The 20,727-nt window shown below is 45.0% G+C and overlaps 1 protein-coding gene and 1 pseudogene across 4 annotated transcripts in view; both read right to left on the bottom strand.

Moving 5' to 3' along the window:
• LOC147033743 (uncharacterized) overlaps positions 1 to 5,353 on the bottom strand; it is an 8,440-nt pseudogene extending 3,087 nt beyond the window's left edge.
• Positions 1 to 20,727, bottom strand: part of NCAPH (non-SMC condensin I complex subunit H) — a 174,402-nt gene that overhangs the window by 135,485 nt on the left and 18,190 nt on the right. For 3 of the 4 annotated variants that reach the window (XM_085869963.1, XM_085869973.1, XM_085869956.1), the window contains 3 exons: positions 16,811 to 17,039; positions 8,429 to 8,519; positions 7,985 to 8,077 (listed from right to left, as the gene is read on the bottom strand). In XM_085869963.1, coding sequence (XP_085726089.1) covers positions 7,985 to 8,077; positions 8,429 to 8,519; positions 16,811 to 17,039 — 413 coding nt within the window. Of the gene's footprint in view, positions 1 to 7,984; positions 8,078 to 8,428; positions 8,520 to 16,810; positions 17,040 to 19,071; positions 19,305 to 20,727 lie in introns of those variants that run through there. The other variant, XM_085869982.1, reaches the window with a different exon arrangement.

Genomic DNA, 20,727 nt, shown 5'->3' on the forward strand with positions numbered 1-20,727 from the left:
GCACTGCAGTTCGAGCAGAGAGTGGTAGGCTCTTGACAGAGGAGTCTGAAGTGAAGGCCCGCTGGGCCGGTTACTTTGAGCGGTTGTACCAGGCTGATCCCCCAGCTGTCGAGTTGGACGTCAAGGGTGTTACAATCCCTGTTGCTGACCCTCGAATCAACTGTGGTCCACCTTTGCTTGTGGAAACACGGGCTGCGGTGAACCAGTTGAAACGGGGCAAAACTCCAGGGATCTGTGGCATCCATGCCGAACTTCTCAAGGCTGGTGGAATTGCTGCACTCGTGTCGTTGCATGCGGTTTTGTGCTCTGCCTGGAACACAGGCATCATCCCAACTGACTGGAAGAGGGGCCTTGTTGTCCCTCTCTGGAAAGGGAAGGGTGATCGCCAAGACTGCAACAACTACCGAGGGGTGACGCTGCTCTCAGTGCCGGGCAAGGTCTTTGCTCGGATAATTCTTGATAGGGTTCGCCACCATCTGCTTGAGCACCAGCGTCCAGAGCAGTCAGGCTTTACACCAAAGACGTCAACGATTGACCGTATCCTTGCACTTCGTGTCCTCACTGAACGCAGACGAGAGTTTCGGCAGGAGCTGCTTGCAGCCTATGTTGATATCTGTAAAGCGTTCGATTCAGTGAATCGGGATGTCCTCTGGAGGATTCTTGGTCTTCGTGGGGTGCCACCAAAACTGATCGATCTGATGTCTGAACTCCACTCTGGTACTGAGAGTGCTGTGAAGTGTGGTGGTACCATCTCTGACTTATTTCCAGTTGTTACTGGAGTTCGTCAGGGATGTGTACTTGCCCCCACACTTTTCAGCACTTGTATGGACTGGATTTTAGGGAGGATGTCGGAGAGATCAAGTTGCGGTGCATCATTTGGGAATGTCAAGATGTCGGACCTTGATTTTGCAGATGATGCAGTCATCTTTGCGGAGACTTTAGACATCCTCTTGGGGGCCCTCGAGGTGCTGAATGAGGAGTCGGAGCCATTGGGATTACGGGTTTCTTGGGTCAAAACTAAGATCCAGGCTTTCGGTGACATCTTGGATGCTGCTGTCCTGTCTGTGTCTGTTTGTGGTGAGGATGTTGAGGTCATGGAGAGATTCACTTACCTTGGCAGTGATATTCATGTCTCTGCTGGCTGCGAGTCAGAGGTCAATAGACGTCTGGGTCGGGCCTGGGGAGTCATGGATTCACTGGATCATGGGGTGTGGCGCTGCCGGTACCTGTGCGGGAGGACGAAAGTCCGAGTCTTCAGGTCCTTGGTACTTCCAGTCTTGCTCTATGGGTGCGAGACTTGGACTCTGACCAAGGATCTGAGACGGAGACTTAATTCCTTTGGTACCAGGTCTCTTCGGAGAATCCTTGGCTATCGCTGGTCGGATTTTGTGTCCAACGAGCGGTTGCTGAGAGAGACTCGGATGAGATTTGTTACCTGCATAGTCCGTGAGCGTCAGTTGCGGCTGTATAGACATGTGGCTCGTTTTCCTGACGCTGATCCTGCTCACCAGATTCTCTCAGCGAGGGAATCTCATGAGTGGAGGAGGCCAGTGGGCCGACCACGTGCTTCATGGTTGCAACAGGTTGACCATCATCTCAAGATGGGGATGGGCCTGGCATCTGCCTGGGGGATGGCCAGACGGAGGCCCCTGGAGTACCGGCGGAAAGTGGACGCAGCGACGCGCTGTTCTGGCACATGCTCCCATACCTGACCTGACCTGATCTTCTCCAATGAGGGTTGTAGATCTGGAAGCTGCATTTGCGACGCCCGCTTTTGCAATCTCAACATCAGCATCTCCCTCTACTTGGATCACCTCACAGCCTTCCTTGCGCAACACCTCTATAATCAACAGTATCATTGCCTGCTTCTTTGACTCATTCGACAGAAAGTCCTCCTTTTTCCCAACAAATTTTGTTGACTCCGTAATGTTAACCTTGGTGGCACTCTTGTTTCTATTCCGACGTTGATGAGAACAGTCCTTTGTGCTTGGCCCAGTCTCATAACCATCAAACACAACAGTAGCTTTGCCACAGTGTCTGACTGTAAATGAGGCATATTCATCTGCAATGGAACTGTAGGTGAATCCCTCTGTCCACTTTAAGCGGTGAATAATTAAGTGATCCCCCGTCAAGAACATAGTGATCTGTTCCTGGAACTGTCTGGTTGACAGCATTGTCAGATTTGGTTGTAGCATAATTCCTTATTGCCTCTGCCAACTGTGGTTTATCTGGCTGGCGCAGGATGTTTTTTGCCTCAAAAAGAGACATTGGGTATGGGCAGAGTTCATATTTCATCACTTCACCTATCTGGAGATCTCCCGTCTGTGACACGACTAAGAACCTCTGGAATAGTAACGCTGGATCTATTGTGCGGTCCTCAGCAACTTTGACTGCCCTGCTGGATGCAAGTGTCTTGACTTTAGAACTCCTTTTGTGTGAATAGGAGTAAGCTGGGTGATCATCCGTCTTCTTGACAATGTCACTGCCTACTTTGAATAGGTCATGAACATTGACATCCTCATTTGCAGTAACCCCTGTGACGATATTGCGCAATGACTTGTCATCAGAAAATGGTGTGAAGCTGTCCAGTTTCTCGGCAACTTTGCCACGATCAGCTTCATCTCGACTCACCCTGGATGTTGTCAACTCCTCATGTTGTTCACTTGGTGAGTAGCTACTCGAGGTCAGTTCTTGCATAGCAAGGTTGTAGGAGGACGATCTGGTTGAAGATAGAGTCCAAACTGCTCTCTGGTGCTCTGACATCCCACTTCCTCGAGTCAGCCCCCCTTGGCTTTTCAGTGAGCGCATTAATGTCTGTTCTATCACAAGATCAGAGCCTTGGCCAGCCCAGTATTGGTCACTGTGCCAGATTACATGATAACCAGATTGGAACTTCTGATGAAGCTCAGGGTTGTCATCCTCTAACGCAAGCATCTTCTCGAGATAGAGTCGAGCTGACTTCAGGTAATTGGGATGGCCAGCAGCTGCAAGTATCGGCAAGCAAGCTGATATGGCTTGGAGATGCATCTCCCAGGACCCCGTCCAATCAGCTGCCACAAGTGCCCTTGCAATTCCCAACATACGCTGGTAGTTGATCCAAAGTGCACTGGTTTGAGTCCTTTGCAAGTTTATTCCTTTCCTGATTCAATATATTGTCAATGAAATGAATGCACTCTGATTGCAACACAGACTCTATAGTGTCACTTTCGACAGTCTCCAGGGAAATGTACAGTCGCTCCAGTTCTGCCACTTGTTCTTGAAACCCAGAGTCAACTTCCACAATCTTGCCAACAACCTGGTGTGTAAGACACTGATCCACAAGCAAATGGCCACGAAAAGCACGTTGCACCGCCTTCCCACTCAGCATGTGCACAACAGCATTTTGATCATGCACTGTTTCCAGGATCTCTTTCAGTCCACTTTCATCCATCAAACTTCCAATGGCACCCAACAAATTCATTAATGTGTGGAAGCTCCCAAGCAGTAGCACTACATTATGGATTGGGTTATCAGCAGGAAGAGCATTCACTATCTCAGAGGCCTTCCAAAACAGCGGTTGGTCAAATGTGATGATTGCTGGCATGTTGTGTTTTGATGCAAGTTTGCTCAGGTAATCAAGAGTTGACAAGATGCAGGTTTTGGCACCTGGGTTCATATCAATCATTGGGAGAAACTGTATTGAGGCTTTCCCTGGGTGATCACACTCCTCATGCAGAAAGTGCATCATGCCTTGCCAATTTGGTGCACTCTTTTCGAAGCAAAATGACATCTCCCATAATACGTCAATTGTGCGATCACAAATTGATAACAAAGGGAGGGGCTGAAATTTGAGGTTGCGGTTGATGTGCTCTGCATAGCGGTAATCTATTATATTGATCTTCGCCAGTTCGACGAGCTTCCTGTCAGACATTTTCTTTCTAGATATGATGTGGCTAGATTGCCGCCCTGGTGTAATAGCTGCTATCATGCCCATCCCATGAAAGGTACCCTTTCCATCCAACGTTATGATCTTGTGGTCCACATTGTCTCCAGCAAATAACAAGGATGTATCAAGAATGTCGGTGTCACCTCCAAACACATCCGGAGCAAGAGAAGAGGCTGCATTTACTTCAAACTGTTGCACTTCGGAGTAAGATGAGGAAAAGCCAAAGGTTGATAGACTATCTATCAAGAAACGAGACCTATACAAGTGATGCATTTTCACTGCAAGACCAAGCTGCAATGGTGCAATTACAGCCCTTGGACGCACTGCTTGGATGACTGCTTGTCCAATAACAGCAACCTCCCTAGATGTATCTTTCCCGACCAAAAGATGCTGCAGCAAGAATCTCAGGCTAGCTGGGACATACCCCAATGCAGCAGTAAGGCTTAGGTCTGCAGTAGTTGGGTATGTATCCCCATGTGGTGCAACTGTTGTTTTTATGTCACTTTTTATTCGTTTTGCAGCAGTCTGAAGAATTGCACGTTTTTGTGCTTCTTCATCATCTTCTCGTGGTGCATTGTAGTGGTCACGGAGGATCTGGGACATTTTTTCTCTGAATGTCACAATGTCTTTTAAGCCTCTACCCTCTGCCATGAATATAGATTCACCATATCGTTTTTTAAGCTGTTCCTTCATGTATTGGTTCCCATATGCATTGGATTCACTATCGCCCAGGTATTGTTCCATTCAAGCCACGAGGTCTGTAATTGTGAACTGTTCCTCATCATTGTCTTCAAGAAAAGAGCACACCTTATCGAAAGCCTCATTCTGGTCACTGTCCTTAGGCCTTCCCATTTTTCGTCTCTTGTTTGACTCAGTCGGCTTGAACCATTGTGGAATGTCTCGCATTGTGCAAAAATTAATGTTGCAGGACTTGTGGTACACACAGTCAGCTGCATGGAGATCACCCTCAAAATATTCAATGCGGCCTTGAACAGCAATGGCCCATTCATCACTCCTTATTTTGCAATGAACTGATATAGTTTTAACAAATGTGTCAGTCTTCACGTAGCCAAAACTGGCTGTTTCTGCATGGCCTCGCTTTGGGTCCTCTTCCTTAACTTCAGTGCCACAGAAAAGGCAATGTGTTTTACTGTCATATGGTCCCAGGGAAATGCGAGCACTCCTCTTGACTGATGGACCTGATTCCGCATGATCCTTCTTGGTTAAAGCAATGTCCTTTTTGTTTATGTGATTCACTCGGCATGATTTGTGAACACTGGTACCAGCTAGAATTCTGATGTCGACACCCCTTTCGGCACTTGCACGGTTGATGCCTTCTGCTCCTTTCTCACGAACTAATACTGTTTCCTCACAGTCCAATCCCCTTTGGCATCAAGGGCAGGTCTCTTTACCATATAAATAGTTCATTTTCTATCTCTGAAAATACAAAAATGAGATATTTTAGAAGCATGCAGTCAATTTACATTGGCCACATACATTGAATGCCATCAGAGCATTCTCCGCCCCTGAAACCGAGATATTTATGTAAGATATATATTAGGAGGAAACGTACTATGGAATAATCTGCATAGTGGTTCGTTTTCGACGTAGTGAATCGTGCATGGTTTTGTGACATTTTTATCATGTCAAAAATTTTTACTTTCCCATAGTCCATTTCTGTCCAACTTTTGATATGTTCCTAAGTAAGTCTTAAAATATAAGGAAATGCAATAAAACAAAAATTTGCAATTTTTTGGGGGTACGGCTGTTCTGGTTGTATATTGACCCGTCTTTGAACCAATGCACCATGTGACACGTGCAGAGGAGCAGGAAACGTGGCGGATTATCTGCAATGTTTATTTCACAGGCGATTATCCACAAAAGAGTTGTTTAACGTAGAACAACCCTGGAGACATTGCAAAGTTTAAAGTCATTCATTGAACAAATTCATTTAATTTCTTCAACTGCTGCAGGCACGGTGAAGACCAGCTGTAAATTTAAAGGGATCCTTCATGGTGTCCAGCCACATCCTGGTCAGTCGTTCATTATCAACCATTTAATTTGAGTGCTTGATTGAGTGTTCAAGTCACATGCCGAGCGCCCACCGTCGATAACAGTACCGCGCCCCGTCGCCCTGAGCGAGTGGTCCGCACCCCGTTGCCCTGAGCGAAGGCTTGTGAAATAACACGCAATTTCTGAGCCATATTAACGTGTTTTCAAAATTACCGAGCCAATTTTTTTTTCCACCCATCACACACAGCTGTTTATAAAGAATAATGTTCATGAACATATCGTTGAAACGTCTGAAGAAGTGCAATATTGTTTTTTCAGTGAAACCGACTCAAGGTTTCTGGGTTGTATACAGTAAATACTGTATTTGGGAATCACACAGACTCCAATCAGCCAAGCACGTATGTGTGGCGTGTGCATGTGTTTTCTTCAAGAAGCGTTATTTTTATATATATATATATATATATATATATATATATATATATATATATATATCTCTATCTCTATCTCTATCTCTATCTCTATCTCTATCTCTATCTCTATCTCTATCTCTATCTCTATCTCTATCTCTATCTCTATCTCTATCTCTATCTCTATCTCTATCTCTATCTCTATCTCTATCTCTATCTCAGCACCCTCCTCCCACACATCTATCTCCATTTCTATCTATATCAGGACAGTGGTTATGTCGAGACTGTGTTTGTCTCTGGACATGTCCGAGCAGTGTTTATAGTATGACCGGTAGAAAATGGATTTCAAACATAATTTTGTTTCAATCTTCACTGTTATTCTAAGCAGAAGCATTTTGATGAGAAAGTGTGAATCGTAATTAATGCTGCAGCACACGTCTGTCTTCCATTCCCTTCCTCTCTCACCAGAATCTATTGGTGGTATTTGCTAGTGCCGTATTAAATAATTCTGACTGCCAGACCATGTGTCCATCAGGTTGAAATTTAAAATATACATTCCTCATGACTACTAAATCATAACTGTGATGTTTCACATTAATTGATGAAGCGGTCAAAGATAATTTAAGATTTTCATTCAATCCAATATTGCTACCAGACCATGTCACCTATTAATTAATCATGAACACCCTTCTATCCCCAAGGCTTGGGGAACACGGGGTGAAGTTTATCCTCGATCTGCCAAGCCGTTATGGAGAAGAAGATTTTAAAATGTTTATCCTTCAAAAAAAAATCATCATCAGCTGCCAAACCATGTGACCTATGACACCATAGGTGGGGAACTTTTTCTTCCTCATGGCTAGGCGATTATAGCTGTAAAATTTCACTTCGACTTGTTCAGCCGTTTCGGAGAAGAAGATTTTTGAAAGCTTTCATATTTAAAAATATATATGGCTGCCGAGACACATAACCGATGATGTCATCAATTTTTCCCCCTATCCAATTTAGCCCTCGATGATCCTCAAAAAATTCACACTGATCGGATAAAGAGTTCAACGTGTGCAATTATGACATCATAATAAAGTCACCAATTTTTTTCCATGGAGCGATTCCAGTTCGCGGTCCAAAGATTTTTCCTTTTTATAACATGGCTGCCACACTACATGACCTATGATGTCATTATCATAAAAACATTCTGCATGAGTAGGCACACCTTTAATGACATTTTCAGGTCAAATCGGATTATTAGTTTCAGAGAAAACAGAGAAAATTAGCACAGAGTTGGCGGTTTTTCAACACGTACATGGGGAGGGTGGACATCGTCTGTCGAGCTCAAGACGTACAAGTGATGCACATCTGACATCACGATTAATTACATCACTCTTATTCTAAGACATTCATTAAGAAACTAACAAAACTATATGAAGCAATGTTAACCCCTAAGAGTAATTTCCACAACAATATTCATTGGGAAAAATTGACAAAACTAATATTATCCCCAAAAAACCCTTCAATGGAATACCATCATTGGCTCTGAATTTTTAACAACATCTGGAAATTGGTAAAGTGCAGCAACTACGATATAACTTTTGGGGAGAATCAGCAGTTTTGGTTGAGTTGAAAAAGATCTCTTGTGATATACCTGAAAGTTTGTCATATCTGTTCCCTTCTCTTTGAGCAGGTCTGCCATGTAGTCAATAAGGTGAAGTCCAAAGACATTCTTTGTTGTGATTTTCTGAAAAGGATAAGAAAAGTAAATCACAAGGAGATTATATCTACAAAATACTGCAAAAAACAGGGATAAGGGTGAAAGAGCGAATGGAAAGTGGTGATAAAACGAGAGTAGGGAGGGGGAGGTTAAACAAAACGGGCATGTGAGAGCGATGAAACAAGGAGGGGGAGGGGTTGGCTAATGTGATGAAATGAGGAGATAGAATAGGATGATGAAACAATGGGGTAATGGGGACAATGGGGTAAAGTGACAATAGAAGTGAAAAAGAGGTTTGCGGTGATGAAAGGAGAGAAAGGGACAGCAATGAAACAAGAGGTAGTCCGTCCAAGGAAATGAAGATGAGATGGACTGTACATTTTCTGCAGAGAGCTTGATGCAGATGGAATAATGCTCAGCAATCTGTGTGTTCGACAAACCACTGCTGGTCCCGATCTGAGATCTCCGCCTGCGAGGGATAGAAAACAAAGTAAACTAGAACGGCCCACTCGGTGGAGCGCATACCTCTGTGAGGCTGAACAGTTTATGGTTTGTATAGACATATTCTTGTTGTTGTTGTTGTTTATAAAGGGTGGTGCAGAGCTGACTGACACTTGGTTATGCGATAATTTTTTCAACAGCAAGAGGGATGAAATGAAACACACAAGGTTTATGTTCAAAGCCTGCAATTTTATTATTTATGGGAGATAACATGAGGAAGGTGGCCTGCCTGAAAAAAACATAATTAATTAATTAAAACGGCATCAAATCCTCTCTTGCATGGCATGTAGCCACACCCCCTAAACCCCAACCCTCAGAAAGGAGAGCACTCTGAAATGTGTCAGTCGGCTCTGTACCACCCTGTACGTGGTCCAGGCTCATGGAAGAGCAAGGACACAGAACAGAACTGGACACAACATAGCAAAGGGAACAGCAGGAGAAAGTTGAAATGCCAATAGCAGGGTGGAGGGCCCTCGATGACCCTCAAAAAAAAAAACCATCCTCCTCCCTCCCTACCTCCTCCTCCTCCTCCTCCTCCTCGACTCGGATTGCAAGTAAAGCAAAGACTGCACACAAATGCCTATATGCCTACCTTAGTGGAAAGACTCACACACGAGATGGTGTAGGTGCACTCAAAGTGGAAAACACAATCTGGACTGAAGACCTCGAGAAAGCACAATGCCTCTACGACCATTACAAGAAAGTATTTACACGTGAGAAACCAGGGCCTCTCCCAGAGTTTATCGGCCGAAACCCACCAGAGGTGAGTCTTACTGAAGTCCCGTTCTCAGTGATTGACGTAGAACAGCAACTTCGGCTGCTTGACCCTCATAAGGAGCCAGGACCCGACGGTGTTCACCCTAACGTCCTGTTATGTATGAGCTCGCCAGAGCTATGTCACTATGGACAGTTTTTCAACTATCCATATCCACTGGAATTTTGCCTCAAGATTGCAAAACTGCACATACATCACCCATTTTCAAAAAGGGGGATAAGCAGCAGACCAGCAACTATCGGTTCATCAGTCTTACATCAGTGGCCAGCAAAGTATTGGAGAGACTGATGAAGAATAATATCATGACCTTCATGAGAGACAACTCTGAACATTGCAACATGAATTTCGGGAGAAACGCTCATGTATATCAAATCTACTGTCCGCCCATATTGTCAGGTCAGATCAGACTAGATCTGTGACTTTTTACAGGTACCATGTAAACCTGTACTAACCTGTTCCATGGTCGGATTGTCGGTTACGACACCGTCTCCCCCAGCAAGGCTCTTGGTTTGGAGGGTGTATGATATGGACACCCAGCAGGATGAAGAACAAAACCTGTCAAAGGGCGGAGGAGCTCCTTGTGAGCCAACGACCATCCATATCTTGTACCCGACTGTATCTGCGGACGCACTCCTGCAGTTGGGTTACTTCGTATTAGGAGGTTGGTGGCAGGATTTGCACTCTGGCCACCGTAAAACCCCTCATTCGACAAAAATTCCAGAAGCATAAAAAAATCTGAAAACCCACTCCGAAGGAGTACCTCCTGTGCAGCTTCCCTTCGCAGGGCAGCTCACCGGATCACAGGATTGCGGCAAAGCCCACGGGACCCCCAATCTTTGATGATAGGAGGGAAACCACGGGGCAACATTCCCGGGTCAGATTGAAAGAGTGTGTCGGGGTGGTGCTGAGGTGCCGTCCACCAGACAGCGGTCTCCTTGGATTAACCTGAGGCAGTCCCTTCGGGTGGGTGCCTGGAATGTGCTATCCCGAAGAGAGGATGATCACTTGGCTCTGTTGTCATCTGAGCTCAAGCGTTTGGACATTGGTATTGCAGCACTCTGAGGTTCGGAGACTGGATTGCGGCGAGATGGTGGTGGGTGGTTACACCAACTATTGGTCTGGTCACTCTGATGGTTACCATGCCCAAGGAGTTGCTGTAGCTGTGTCAAACAAGCTGACTAATGATAATTGAGGAAACACCGGTCAAGGAGCGTATAATGACACGAAGGATTCGTCACTCCTTGGGTGTCATTTCCCTGGTCTCTGCGTATACACCGACTGAGGCGAATGATCTCACCGTGAAGGCCGCATTCTCTGCCATGCTCGAGTCTGTGGTTGATCAGTGCCCCAGGTGAGATACTCTTCTAGTCTTGGGGGATCTCAATGCATCGACTGGAACTAATAGGGATGGTTATGAGAATTATGTTGGTCCACATAGGTCTGGAACTGTGAACCAGAATCACACTAAGTTCCATGACTTTGCAAGAAGTCATGGACTTAGGGTGGCTGGTTCATGGTTTGAGCACCAACAAGATAATCACTGGACTTGGTATTCCAACGCTGGCGGTGTGGCAAAGGAGATTGAGCATGTGCTTGTTGATGGTCGCTGGAGGATGATCCAGAACTGCAAGGTCTCCCGGAGTACTCAGTTCCTCAATTGTGACAACCGGCTTGTTGTAGCAACTCTTAAGTTGCACCTTAAATCCAGGAGAATGGTACCATCCCAGCCAAGGATGGATGTTGGCAAGCTCAAGACTGGATGTTGGCAAGCTCAAGGATGAGAGGGTAGCTGAGGAGTTTTCAAACAAGCTGAGTAGAGATTTGGGGGGTCTGGGTGCTTTGGGGGTCCTCAAGAGTTGTGGAGTGCCTTCAAGACCACCGTCCTTGATGTTGCCGGTGGATGTCTTGGAACTCACCGGAGGGCGAGAAGAATTTTGTCTCTCAAGGGACACTCGATACCATTGACCAGAGTCACAGGGCCAGGCTGAATGGCAGAGCTGAGCTGTCCAGGCAGCTGAGGTGAAAAACTGTGTGTGTGCTCAGGGTGGACAAGGAGGCCTTTATGAGAGGAATCTGTGAGGGGGTAGAGCATCACCTGTGGTCACGTGATTCTCGTCCTGCTTACAGGGAAATTTGTGCATTGCGTTCATCCAAGCCCATCCCTTGGTGTACAGCATTTAGAGCAGAGGGTAGTGGGCTCTTGACAGAGGAGTCCGAAGTGAAGGCCCGTTGGTCCGGTTACTTTGAACGGTTGTGCAAGGTTGATCCACCAACTGTTGAGCTGGATGTCTGGGTGTTGCTATCCCTATTGCTGACCCTCCAATCAACTGTGGTCCACCTTCGTTTGTGGAAACACAGGCTGCGGTGAACCGGTTGAAATGGAGTAAAGCTCCTGGGATCTGTGGCATCCATGCTGGTGGAAAGGCACTTCCCAAGGCTGGTGGAAATGTTGCACTCGTGTCGTTGCATGCGGTTTTGTGCTCTGCCTGGAACACAGGCATCATCCCAACTGACTGGAAGAGGGGCCTTGTTGCCCCTCTCTGGAAAGGGAAGGGTGATCGCCAAGACTGCAACAACTACCGAGGGGTGATGCTGCTCTCAGTGCCGGGCAAGGTCTTTGCTCGGATAATTCTCAACAGGATTCGCCACCATTTGCTTGAGCAATCAGGCTTTACACCAAAGAGGTCAACGATTGACTATTCTTGCTCTTTGGGTCCTCACCGAATGCAGATGAGAATTTCGGCAGGGGCTGCTTGCAGCCAATATTGATCTCTGTAAAGCGTTCGATTCAGTGAATCAGGATGCCCTCTGGAGGATTCTTGGTCTTCGTGGGGTGCCACCAAAACTGATCGATCTGATGTCTGAACACTACTCTGGTACTGAGAGTGCTGTGAGATGTGGTGGAACCATCTCTGACTTATTTCCAGTTGTTACTGGAGTTTGTCAGGGGTGTGTACTGGCCCCCACACTTTTCAGGACTTGTATGGACTGGATTCTGGGGAGGATGTCGGAGAGATCAAGCTGCAGTGCATCGTTTGGCAATGTCAAGATCTCTGACCTTGATTTCGCAAGATGATGCAGTCATCTTTGCGGAGACTCTAGATATCCTTTTGGGGGCCCTCCAGGTGCTGAATGAGGAGTCGGGGCCGCTGGGATTACGGGTTTCCTGGGTCAAAACTAAGATCCAGGCTTTCAATGACATATTGGATGCTGCTATCCTGTCTATACCTGTTTGTGGCGAGGATGTTGAGGTCACAGAGAGATTCACTTACCTTAGCAGTGATATTCATGTCTCTGCTGGCTGTGAGCCAGAGGTCAGTATACGTCTGGGTAGGGCCTGGGGAGTCATGGATTCATTGAATCATGGGGTGTGGCGCTGCCGGTCCCTGTGCAGGAGGACGAAAGTCCGAGTCTTCAGGTCCTTGGTGCTTCCAGTCTTGCTCTATGGATGTGAGACTTGGATTATGACCAGGGATCTGAGAAGGAGACAATTCCTTTGGTACCAGGTCTGTTCGGAGAATCCTTGGCTATCGCGGGTCAGATGTTGTGTCCAACGAGCGGTTGCTGGGAGAGACACAAATGAGATTTGTTACCTGCATCATCCTACCTGCACCTGCATTTGTTACCTGCACCTGGTCTGAAACCAAATTGATGATCGGAAATTAAGCCATTGGAGAAGAGGAAGGATTTAATGTCTGAAGCGATGATGGATTCCATAACCTTGCTGATGATTGGGAGAAGGCTGATTGGTCTGTAGTTGCAGGGATCTGTTTTTGCACTTTTCTTGTGCAGGGCAGTAATGTTTGCTGATTTCCAAGCAGATGGCAGATGGGAGATGGCAGATGACATGGTGAATAGAACAGAGAGGGTGAGCAAGAGCAGAGGAGCAGGATTTTAGGACAAGTGGGCTGATGCTGTCTGGACCCATTGCAGAATCAGAGTCGAGGTTTAACAGCAAGCTCTCCACCTTGTCAGGAGAAAAGGACACAGAATCCAGGGACAGTTGGGTGTCACTGGGTAAGGTGGGTACAGAACGCGATGGGTTTCAGACACAAGACTTCGATGCAAACACCGAGTTTAGGCATTCAGCCTTTTCATGTGCGGTATCAGCAATGCGGCCATTTGAGGTAAGGGAAGGGATAGAGGGGGAACATACACCAGAAACAAATTTGATTGGACTCCACCAGGATTTGGAGTTGGGAGAGAGGTTTGAGAGTTCAGACTTGAGCTGAGCAAGATGTTGTTTTCTGGCTCTCCTGAGGGTAGATACACACTTGCTCCGAGCTTTATGGAAGGAACTGAGATTACCCTCAGTTGGGTTTGCTTTCCATGAGGCAAAGGCAAGTTGCTTTCGGACAACAGCCTCACCACCAGCTTCAGTGAACCATGGGAGGGAGGAAGGTGATAGGACAACTGAAGACGAGAGGGGATAAATATGTGTATTGAGGTAGTTCACTGGAGCAGGTAAGTGAGATAATTAACAGATATTTTCAATCGCTCACTGGAGTCAGGACAGGTACTGGAGGATTGGAGAGAAGCAAATGTAACACCATGATTTAGGAAAAGGTCCATAGAATAATTGGGAAACTATAGACCTGTTCGTTTGACTTCAGTTGTGGGGAAGTTGTTGGAGACATTAATTAAGAACCATTTAAATAAATACAAACTAATTAAAGGTAGTCAGCATGGGCTTACGAAAGGTAGTTCCTGTCTAACAAATCTTTTAGTGTTCTATGAAGCAGTGTCTGATTGGGTGGATGAGGGAATGGCAGTGGACATCGTATATCTAGACTTAAAAAAAGCATTTGATAAGGTTCCACATCGGAGGTTGTTAGCCAAAGTGAGGGCTTGTGGAGTGGCTGGTCAGGTAGCTAATTGGATTGCAAACTAATTTAGTGGTAGGAAACAGAGTGGCTGTGAGCGCGATGATGTCTTGCTGGAAGGATGTAAGTCGTGGAGTATCTCAGGGATCAGCACTCAGACCATTACTATTCATACTTACATCAACAATTTGGATCGTGGGGTGAAGAGTCGGCTTTCCAAAATTGCAGAAGACACAAAGCTTGGAGGTCAGGTGGATAGCAGAGGGGGTGGTGATAAGATTCAGGAAAGTATTGATACTTGTATAGATTGGGCAAAAGATTGGCAGATGGAATTTTACCTGAGCAAGTGTAAGGTGTTGGGGATGGGAAAGAACAATGAAAATAGAGATTACAGGATGTAAGGAGTAAATTGGAACGTGTCACACAGGAGAAGAACCTGGGGGTGGTAATAGATATGGGAGGTAAGCAAGCAGCACAGTGACAGGCAGCTATAGGTAAAGCAAATAAGGTTTTCGGCTGTATTCGGAGGGGGATCATTTATAAATCAAAAGAGGTGGTCTTAACGTTGTGCAGGAATTTAGTGAGGGCCACAACTAGAAGAGTGTGTGCAGTTTTGGTCACCACAACTCAGAAAGGACATAGATGCCATAGAGGGGATTCAACGGAGGGCTACTAGATTGATTCTGGGCCGAGCTAGACTTGGATTTGAGGAGCGGTTGAAGGAGACAGGGCTTTATACACGAGAAAAAAGGTGGTTACGAGGAGATATTATGGAGGTATTTAAGATAACTAGTACTTGGCCGTACGTGCGTGGCCGTCCGTGCAAAAAAAAAAAAATTCAAACCGTGCCAGAAACAACTACACAGGCCGTTCCTTCGCTCTCGCGTGGTCGTACGTGCAAACCAAAAGAAAAAAAAAATTAAAAATTAAAAAAACCCCCAAAAAACTTTCAAACAACCACACAGGCCGTTCCTTCGCTCTTGTAAACGACGACTGGATTGGGGCATTGTGTTTGTCTATAAATGCGCATAAGAAATCGAGAAATTATTAGAATACAGTGTCATCACTATCCGGAAGTCCGTACGTTGTAACCCGTAATGGGGAACGCCGCTGAGGATCTCTTCCCCAATGGCCACGCCTCTGCAGCAACGTGTCCTGTGATTAGTAACTAAATGGCGCATCGGCCATGCCTACGCAGCAACGTGTCCTGTCGTTGGTTGGTAAATCAATGGCCAAAACTTGGGAAGCATTTGTCCGATTAATATCAAACCTTGAAAAGGCACATACTCAGGTCCCCAGCAATATACCTGGCAAGTTTCAATTAGACCGGACCAGTGGTTGTCGAGAAACAGTGGTCACACACACACACACACACACACACACACACACACACACACACACACACACACACACACACACACACACACACACACACACACACACACACACACACACACACACACACACACACACACACACACACACACACACACACACACACAGCTGGAATTATAGATAGATGAAATGATTAGACATAATAAGTGCAGGTACATTATTCAACAGAGTATGCAGTGATAGGACCAGGGGTCATAGCCTGTGAATAAAAAAGAGAAGAGTTAACATGCAAGGTAGGGGACTTTTACTCAAAGAGTAGTAAATGCATGGAATGGTCTCCCTGGAAATACAGTGGCAGCAGAAACAGTAGATAAGTTAAAATAAGAATTAGATAGGATCCTGGAAGTTATGGAGAGAGAGGGGTGTAGGGATGTTGGCAGGACTTTTAAGTAGCTTGAGCATTGATGGGTGATCGTGTGCACGTGTACGGAGTGCTGTTGGTGGGGGTCTCGTCAAGTGGTGTTGTGTTGTTGATGTGTGTTTTTTTAACCAAGCCCATGCCCCCTCCACTGAGGAGAAAAAAATAAAATAAAATAAAATACAAAAACTTCTTTTTAATTAAATAAAAAAAACACAAAACACACTTAAAATAAATAAATAAAATTTTGTATTTCCTTCTTTGTTGCTTGTGTTGATAAATTAGTGTGGTGTGGATGTGGTGCAGGCATGATGGGCTGAATGGGCTCCACCTGTGTGATTTCCTTGTTTCATAGCATGCAATCAAGACAAAAAAGCATCACACACACAACACACATTTAAAGAGGTTCTTCTTCTTCATTTTTCCGGACAAATGGAAGGAAAGAGCGAAATATTGAAGCTGCTTCACTTGTTAAAAAAAATAAAATTCACTCCTCTCCGTGCATGCGGGACGAGACGAGATTCCATACAATTTTTTGCCAAAAACAGAGTCAAACTACTGTAAAACTGCAGGTTCCTGTTACGATTAGTGTTCTGCAGGGCTCTAAATATAAAATTCAATTGACATGAAATCAAGTAGTTCCTCAATCATAAACTGAAATCTGCAAACAGACAAAGTTTGTTGTATCTGCCTATTGCCCCACGGCTCCAAAAAAGTCAGTGCTCTGCCAATTTGCCCCGTCACCTCCATTTTCGACAAGCCTACATATTGTGTACAAATTAAACAAATAAATAAACCACAACATGTTGACAAAATAAAAGGCAAATAACAGCAGGAAAATAGGCAGTCATTTCTATAATAGAAATGATGCTACATCCAAACAAGTGGACCAACAGATGGTATCAAACCTGTTTTGCGATGGAGAGCCGGGACTGTAAGCTCCCTGAAGTAGCAAGTTTGTCTTGCGGCGTTCTCGCCTATCATTAGCATTGACGGTCCCATCTTCAGTCAGCAGCTGCGGAGATTGTCTCGGGCTGAAAGGTAGGTAGGACTTTCGTCTTGCCGTAGGGGAGATGGACACCACAGGAGGTGTGTTTGGAAGGACGCCAAGTTGATGAAATACAGGAAAATTCATGGCTGGCCAAAAGGAGAAAGAAAACAAACATGTTTAAACAAACTACTCTACGATCGATTACATTCACACCTCAAAGTGCTCATGTGTAATAAAATGAATAAATAAAAGCTCATCCCTCAGCATTTCCCTCAATTCAGAAAAGGCATTCCCCCATTTCAAATAGATGTGAGAAAGGACTTGAATCACATGTAAATATGATGTGCACGTGAAAATCTTAACAGGAAATCGGATCATATGTACTTCCGTCGTGAAAAATATGGTCTGATTGTTCTACCATTGCAATTCCAGAGTGAAAGCAAGACAAGTCTCATTCAAGGCAAGCGAATGATAATGACACACCACAAACAAATTGCATCCTCAACTGAACAACTGGATTGAGCACTTGAATACATCAAGTTTAGAATGGTTTAATCATTAAGCCCACAAGAGGAACACGTTGTTATCTGAGGAATCATGCAAACAGAGGTACAGTCATGGCCAAAACTACTATCACTCGTGCACTTTTTAAAAAATAACTCACAATTTTCTCAAAAAAATAAGTTGAAATTGATAAAAGTATTTTGTCTTCACAATTCTTTATTTCACTGTTAATATTACAGAACCTTTGTTTTTGACTCAGAACTAAATAATGTCCTTTTAAATCAAAAAATAAAAATAAATGGCATTGACAAAATTATTGCCACCCTCAACTTGATATTTGGTATCACGACCTTTGGACAAAATACCTGCAGTCAAGGGCTTCCTGTAGCCATGAATGAGCTTCCTACACCTCTCTACCGGCAGGATAGCCCACTCTTCTTGTACAAAATGCTCCAGTTCTCCTAGATTTGAAGAGTGCCTTCTCCCAACTGCTGTTTTCAGATCTCCCTTCAGGTGTTCAATGAAATTTAGATCTGAACTCATTGCTGGCCACAACATAACAATTCAACGTTTTGTCTTGAACAATTCGTGGGTGCTTTTTGAAGTGTGTTTGGGGTCACTGTCCTGCTGGAAGACCCATGACCTTCGATGAAGACCCAGCTTTCTGACACTGAGTTGAACATTGTGCTCCAAAATACCTTGGTAATCTCCTGATTTAATGATGCCATGTACAAATTCAAGGCACCCAATGCCAGAAGCAACACAGCAACCCCAAAACATCACTGAAGCTCCTCCATGTTTGACTGTAGGGAAGGTGTTTTTTTCTTTGAAGGCTTCATTTTGTTTTCTGTAAACACAGAATGGTGTGTGTTTACAGAACAACTCTTGAATTTTCTACCACAGTTTGCCTATGTATGTGTCTTTAAGTGACAAAAATTGAAAAGAGCTGTGTAACTGTCAACATGGTGAACACTTGAGGTAAAACCGGGGTAAATTTCAGTGTCGTTGAGTCTGGAGCAAAGCTCAGACACCTATAGCACCCTAGATTTTGCTCCAAAAGGTTTCAGTTTTCTTGTGTAAATGATCCAGTCACGAGATTATGTAAATCAGGCAACAAAATTCTTCATGATGAATAAACTGACTGTTGGCAGCAATTTGAAAACTCAAATTTTTTTGACTGCATGTTACAAATCACTACTTTTGAGAGTACTTATCTTAAAAAGTATTTGAAGTAGAACATTTTTAAGTCAGATTCTGAAAGCCTCACTAATAGACACCATTTATGTGAATTTTCAGAACTCTGTAAAACTCTGGAATTTAGAGCCATCCAAAAATGCTTCAGATACAAATCTGCAACTCGCGACTACCAGAATTTAAACTCCCCAAGGGTGTTTGTCGGGCTATATCTCGGACACTACTTAGAATTTTGAGCTACAACTTGGCAAACCTTCCTCATATATGTTAAGGTAGCTTTGAGAATTTTTTCAGGAGAATATGAGGGGGTCACCGCAGAATTTCATTTTTTTGGCTGATTTGACACGGAATGACCCCATTGCAGCCCATTTCAGTTGGTACATTGCTACCTGGAAAGGTGTACAAGACTACAGGGAAACTGAAATAAACAACTTTATGATATACACTTGTGCTAAAGACACTGGGCGTAGTGGCGTGCACCTGTAATCGGGCTACTCGGTGGATTGGGTTGGAGGATCGCTTGAGGACGGGAGTTCTGCTCTGCGCTGGGCCGCTCTACGAGAGGGTGTAGGGCAGCCCGGAATCATGACGAAACCCAATCCTTATCCCTGTGTTGTAAGAGGCGACCAGGGTTGTGTCAGGAAGGGCATCCGGCGTAAAACCTGTGCCAAATCAGTATGCGGATCATAACTGATGATCCGCTGTGGCGACCCCCAACGGGAGCAGCCGAAAGAAGAACAACACTTGTGCTAAAGACATTCTGTTCAACTCCAACCAACCCATCCAGATATGCAGCAACTGCGCAATCATTACCACTCCTGTTCATAATCAGACTATCTGGGTAAATCTTGTGAAGCTGCCAATCAAATTTTTTTTCATTAACCACACAAACCTCATCGATATAATGGCATGTATGAGATAATATGAAAGCAAATCCAACTGAGGGTAATCTCAGTTCCTTCCATAAAGCTCAGAACAAGTGTGTCCACGCTCAGGAGAGCCTGAAAAACAACGTCTTTCTAAGCTCAAGTCTGAACTCTTGAACCTCTCACCCTCCTCCAAATCCTGGTGGTGTCTAATCAAATCTGTTTCTGGTGTATGTTCCCCCTCAATCCCCTCCCTTACCTCAAATGGCCGCACAAATGACACCGCACGTGAAAAGGCTGAATGCCTAAACTCGGTGTTTGCATTTAAATCTTGTGTCCGAAACCCATCGCTTTCTATACTCACCTTACCCAGTCACATCCAACTGTCGCTGGACTGTATCCTTTTCTTCTGACAAAGTGGAGAGATTGCTGTCAAGCCTCGACTTAGATTCTGCAACCGGTCCAGACGGCATCAGCCCACGTGTCCGAAAAACCTGCTTCTCTGCTCTTGCTCACCCCCTCTCTGTTCTATTCACCCTCTCATTTTCTCAAGGTCATCTGCCATCTGCTTGGAAATCAGCAAACATTACCACTCTGCAAAACAAAGGTGAAAAAATGAATCCCTGCCACTACAGATCAATCAGCCTTCTCACAATCATCAGCAAGGTTATGGAATCCAGCATTGCTTCAGACATTAAATCCTTCCTCTTCTCCAATGGCTTGATTTCCGATCATCAATTTGGTTTCAGACCAGGTCATTCTCCCATGGATGTGCTGCTTCTGCTCTCCCAAAAGTGGATGGAAGTCCTCAATGCCAGACATAAAATCAGAGCCATCTCCCTGGACATATCGCATGCTTTTGACAAGGTCTGGCACCCTGCCCTACTCACCAAACTCTCTTCCTATGGTATCCAAGGCCATCCCCACTCATGGCTCACAGACTTCCTCTCCTGTCACAGCCAACGTGTGGCCCTAAATGGAGTTCTTTCACCCCCTCTTCCTGTCCAGGCTGGAGTTCCTCAAGGCAGCGTTCTGGGACCTGTTCTTTTTCTGGTTTTCATCAATGATCTCTCCGACTCCCTGGAAAATCCTCTTTATCTCTTTGCTGATGACTCCACCCTCTGTTGTACCATCTGTCATCCCTGAGATCGGCAAGCAGCAGCTTCTTCGCTCTCTGCAGATCTGGGAAGAAAAAAAAAAATAAAATCACAAACTAGTCCAACACGTGGAACATGACTTTCAATCATGACAAACCTCAAACTCTCACTAT

This window comes from Eptatretus burgeri, chromosome 1, assembly GCF_056783735.1.
Source record: "Eptatretus burgeri isolate ZD-2024b chromosome 1, Ebu_testis_v1, whole genome shotgun sequence".
NCBI lineage: Eukaryota > Metazoa > Chordata > Myxini > Myxiniformes > Myxinidae > Eptatretus > Eptatretus burgeri.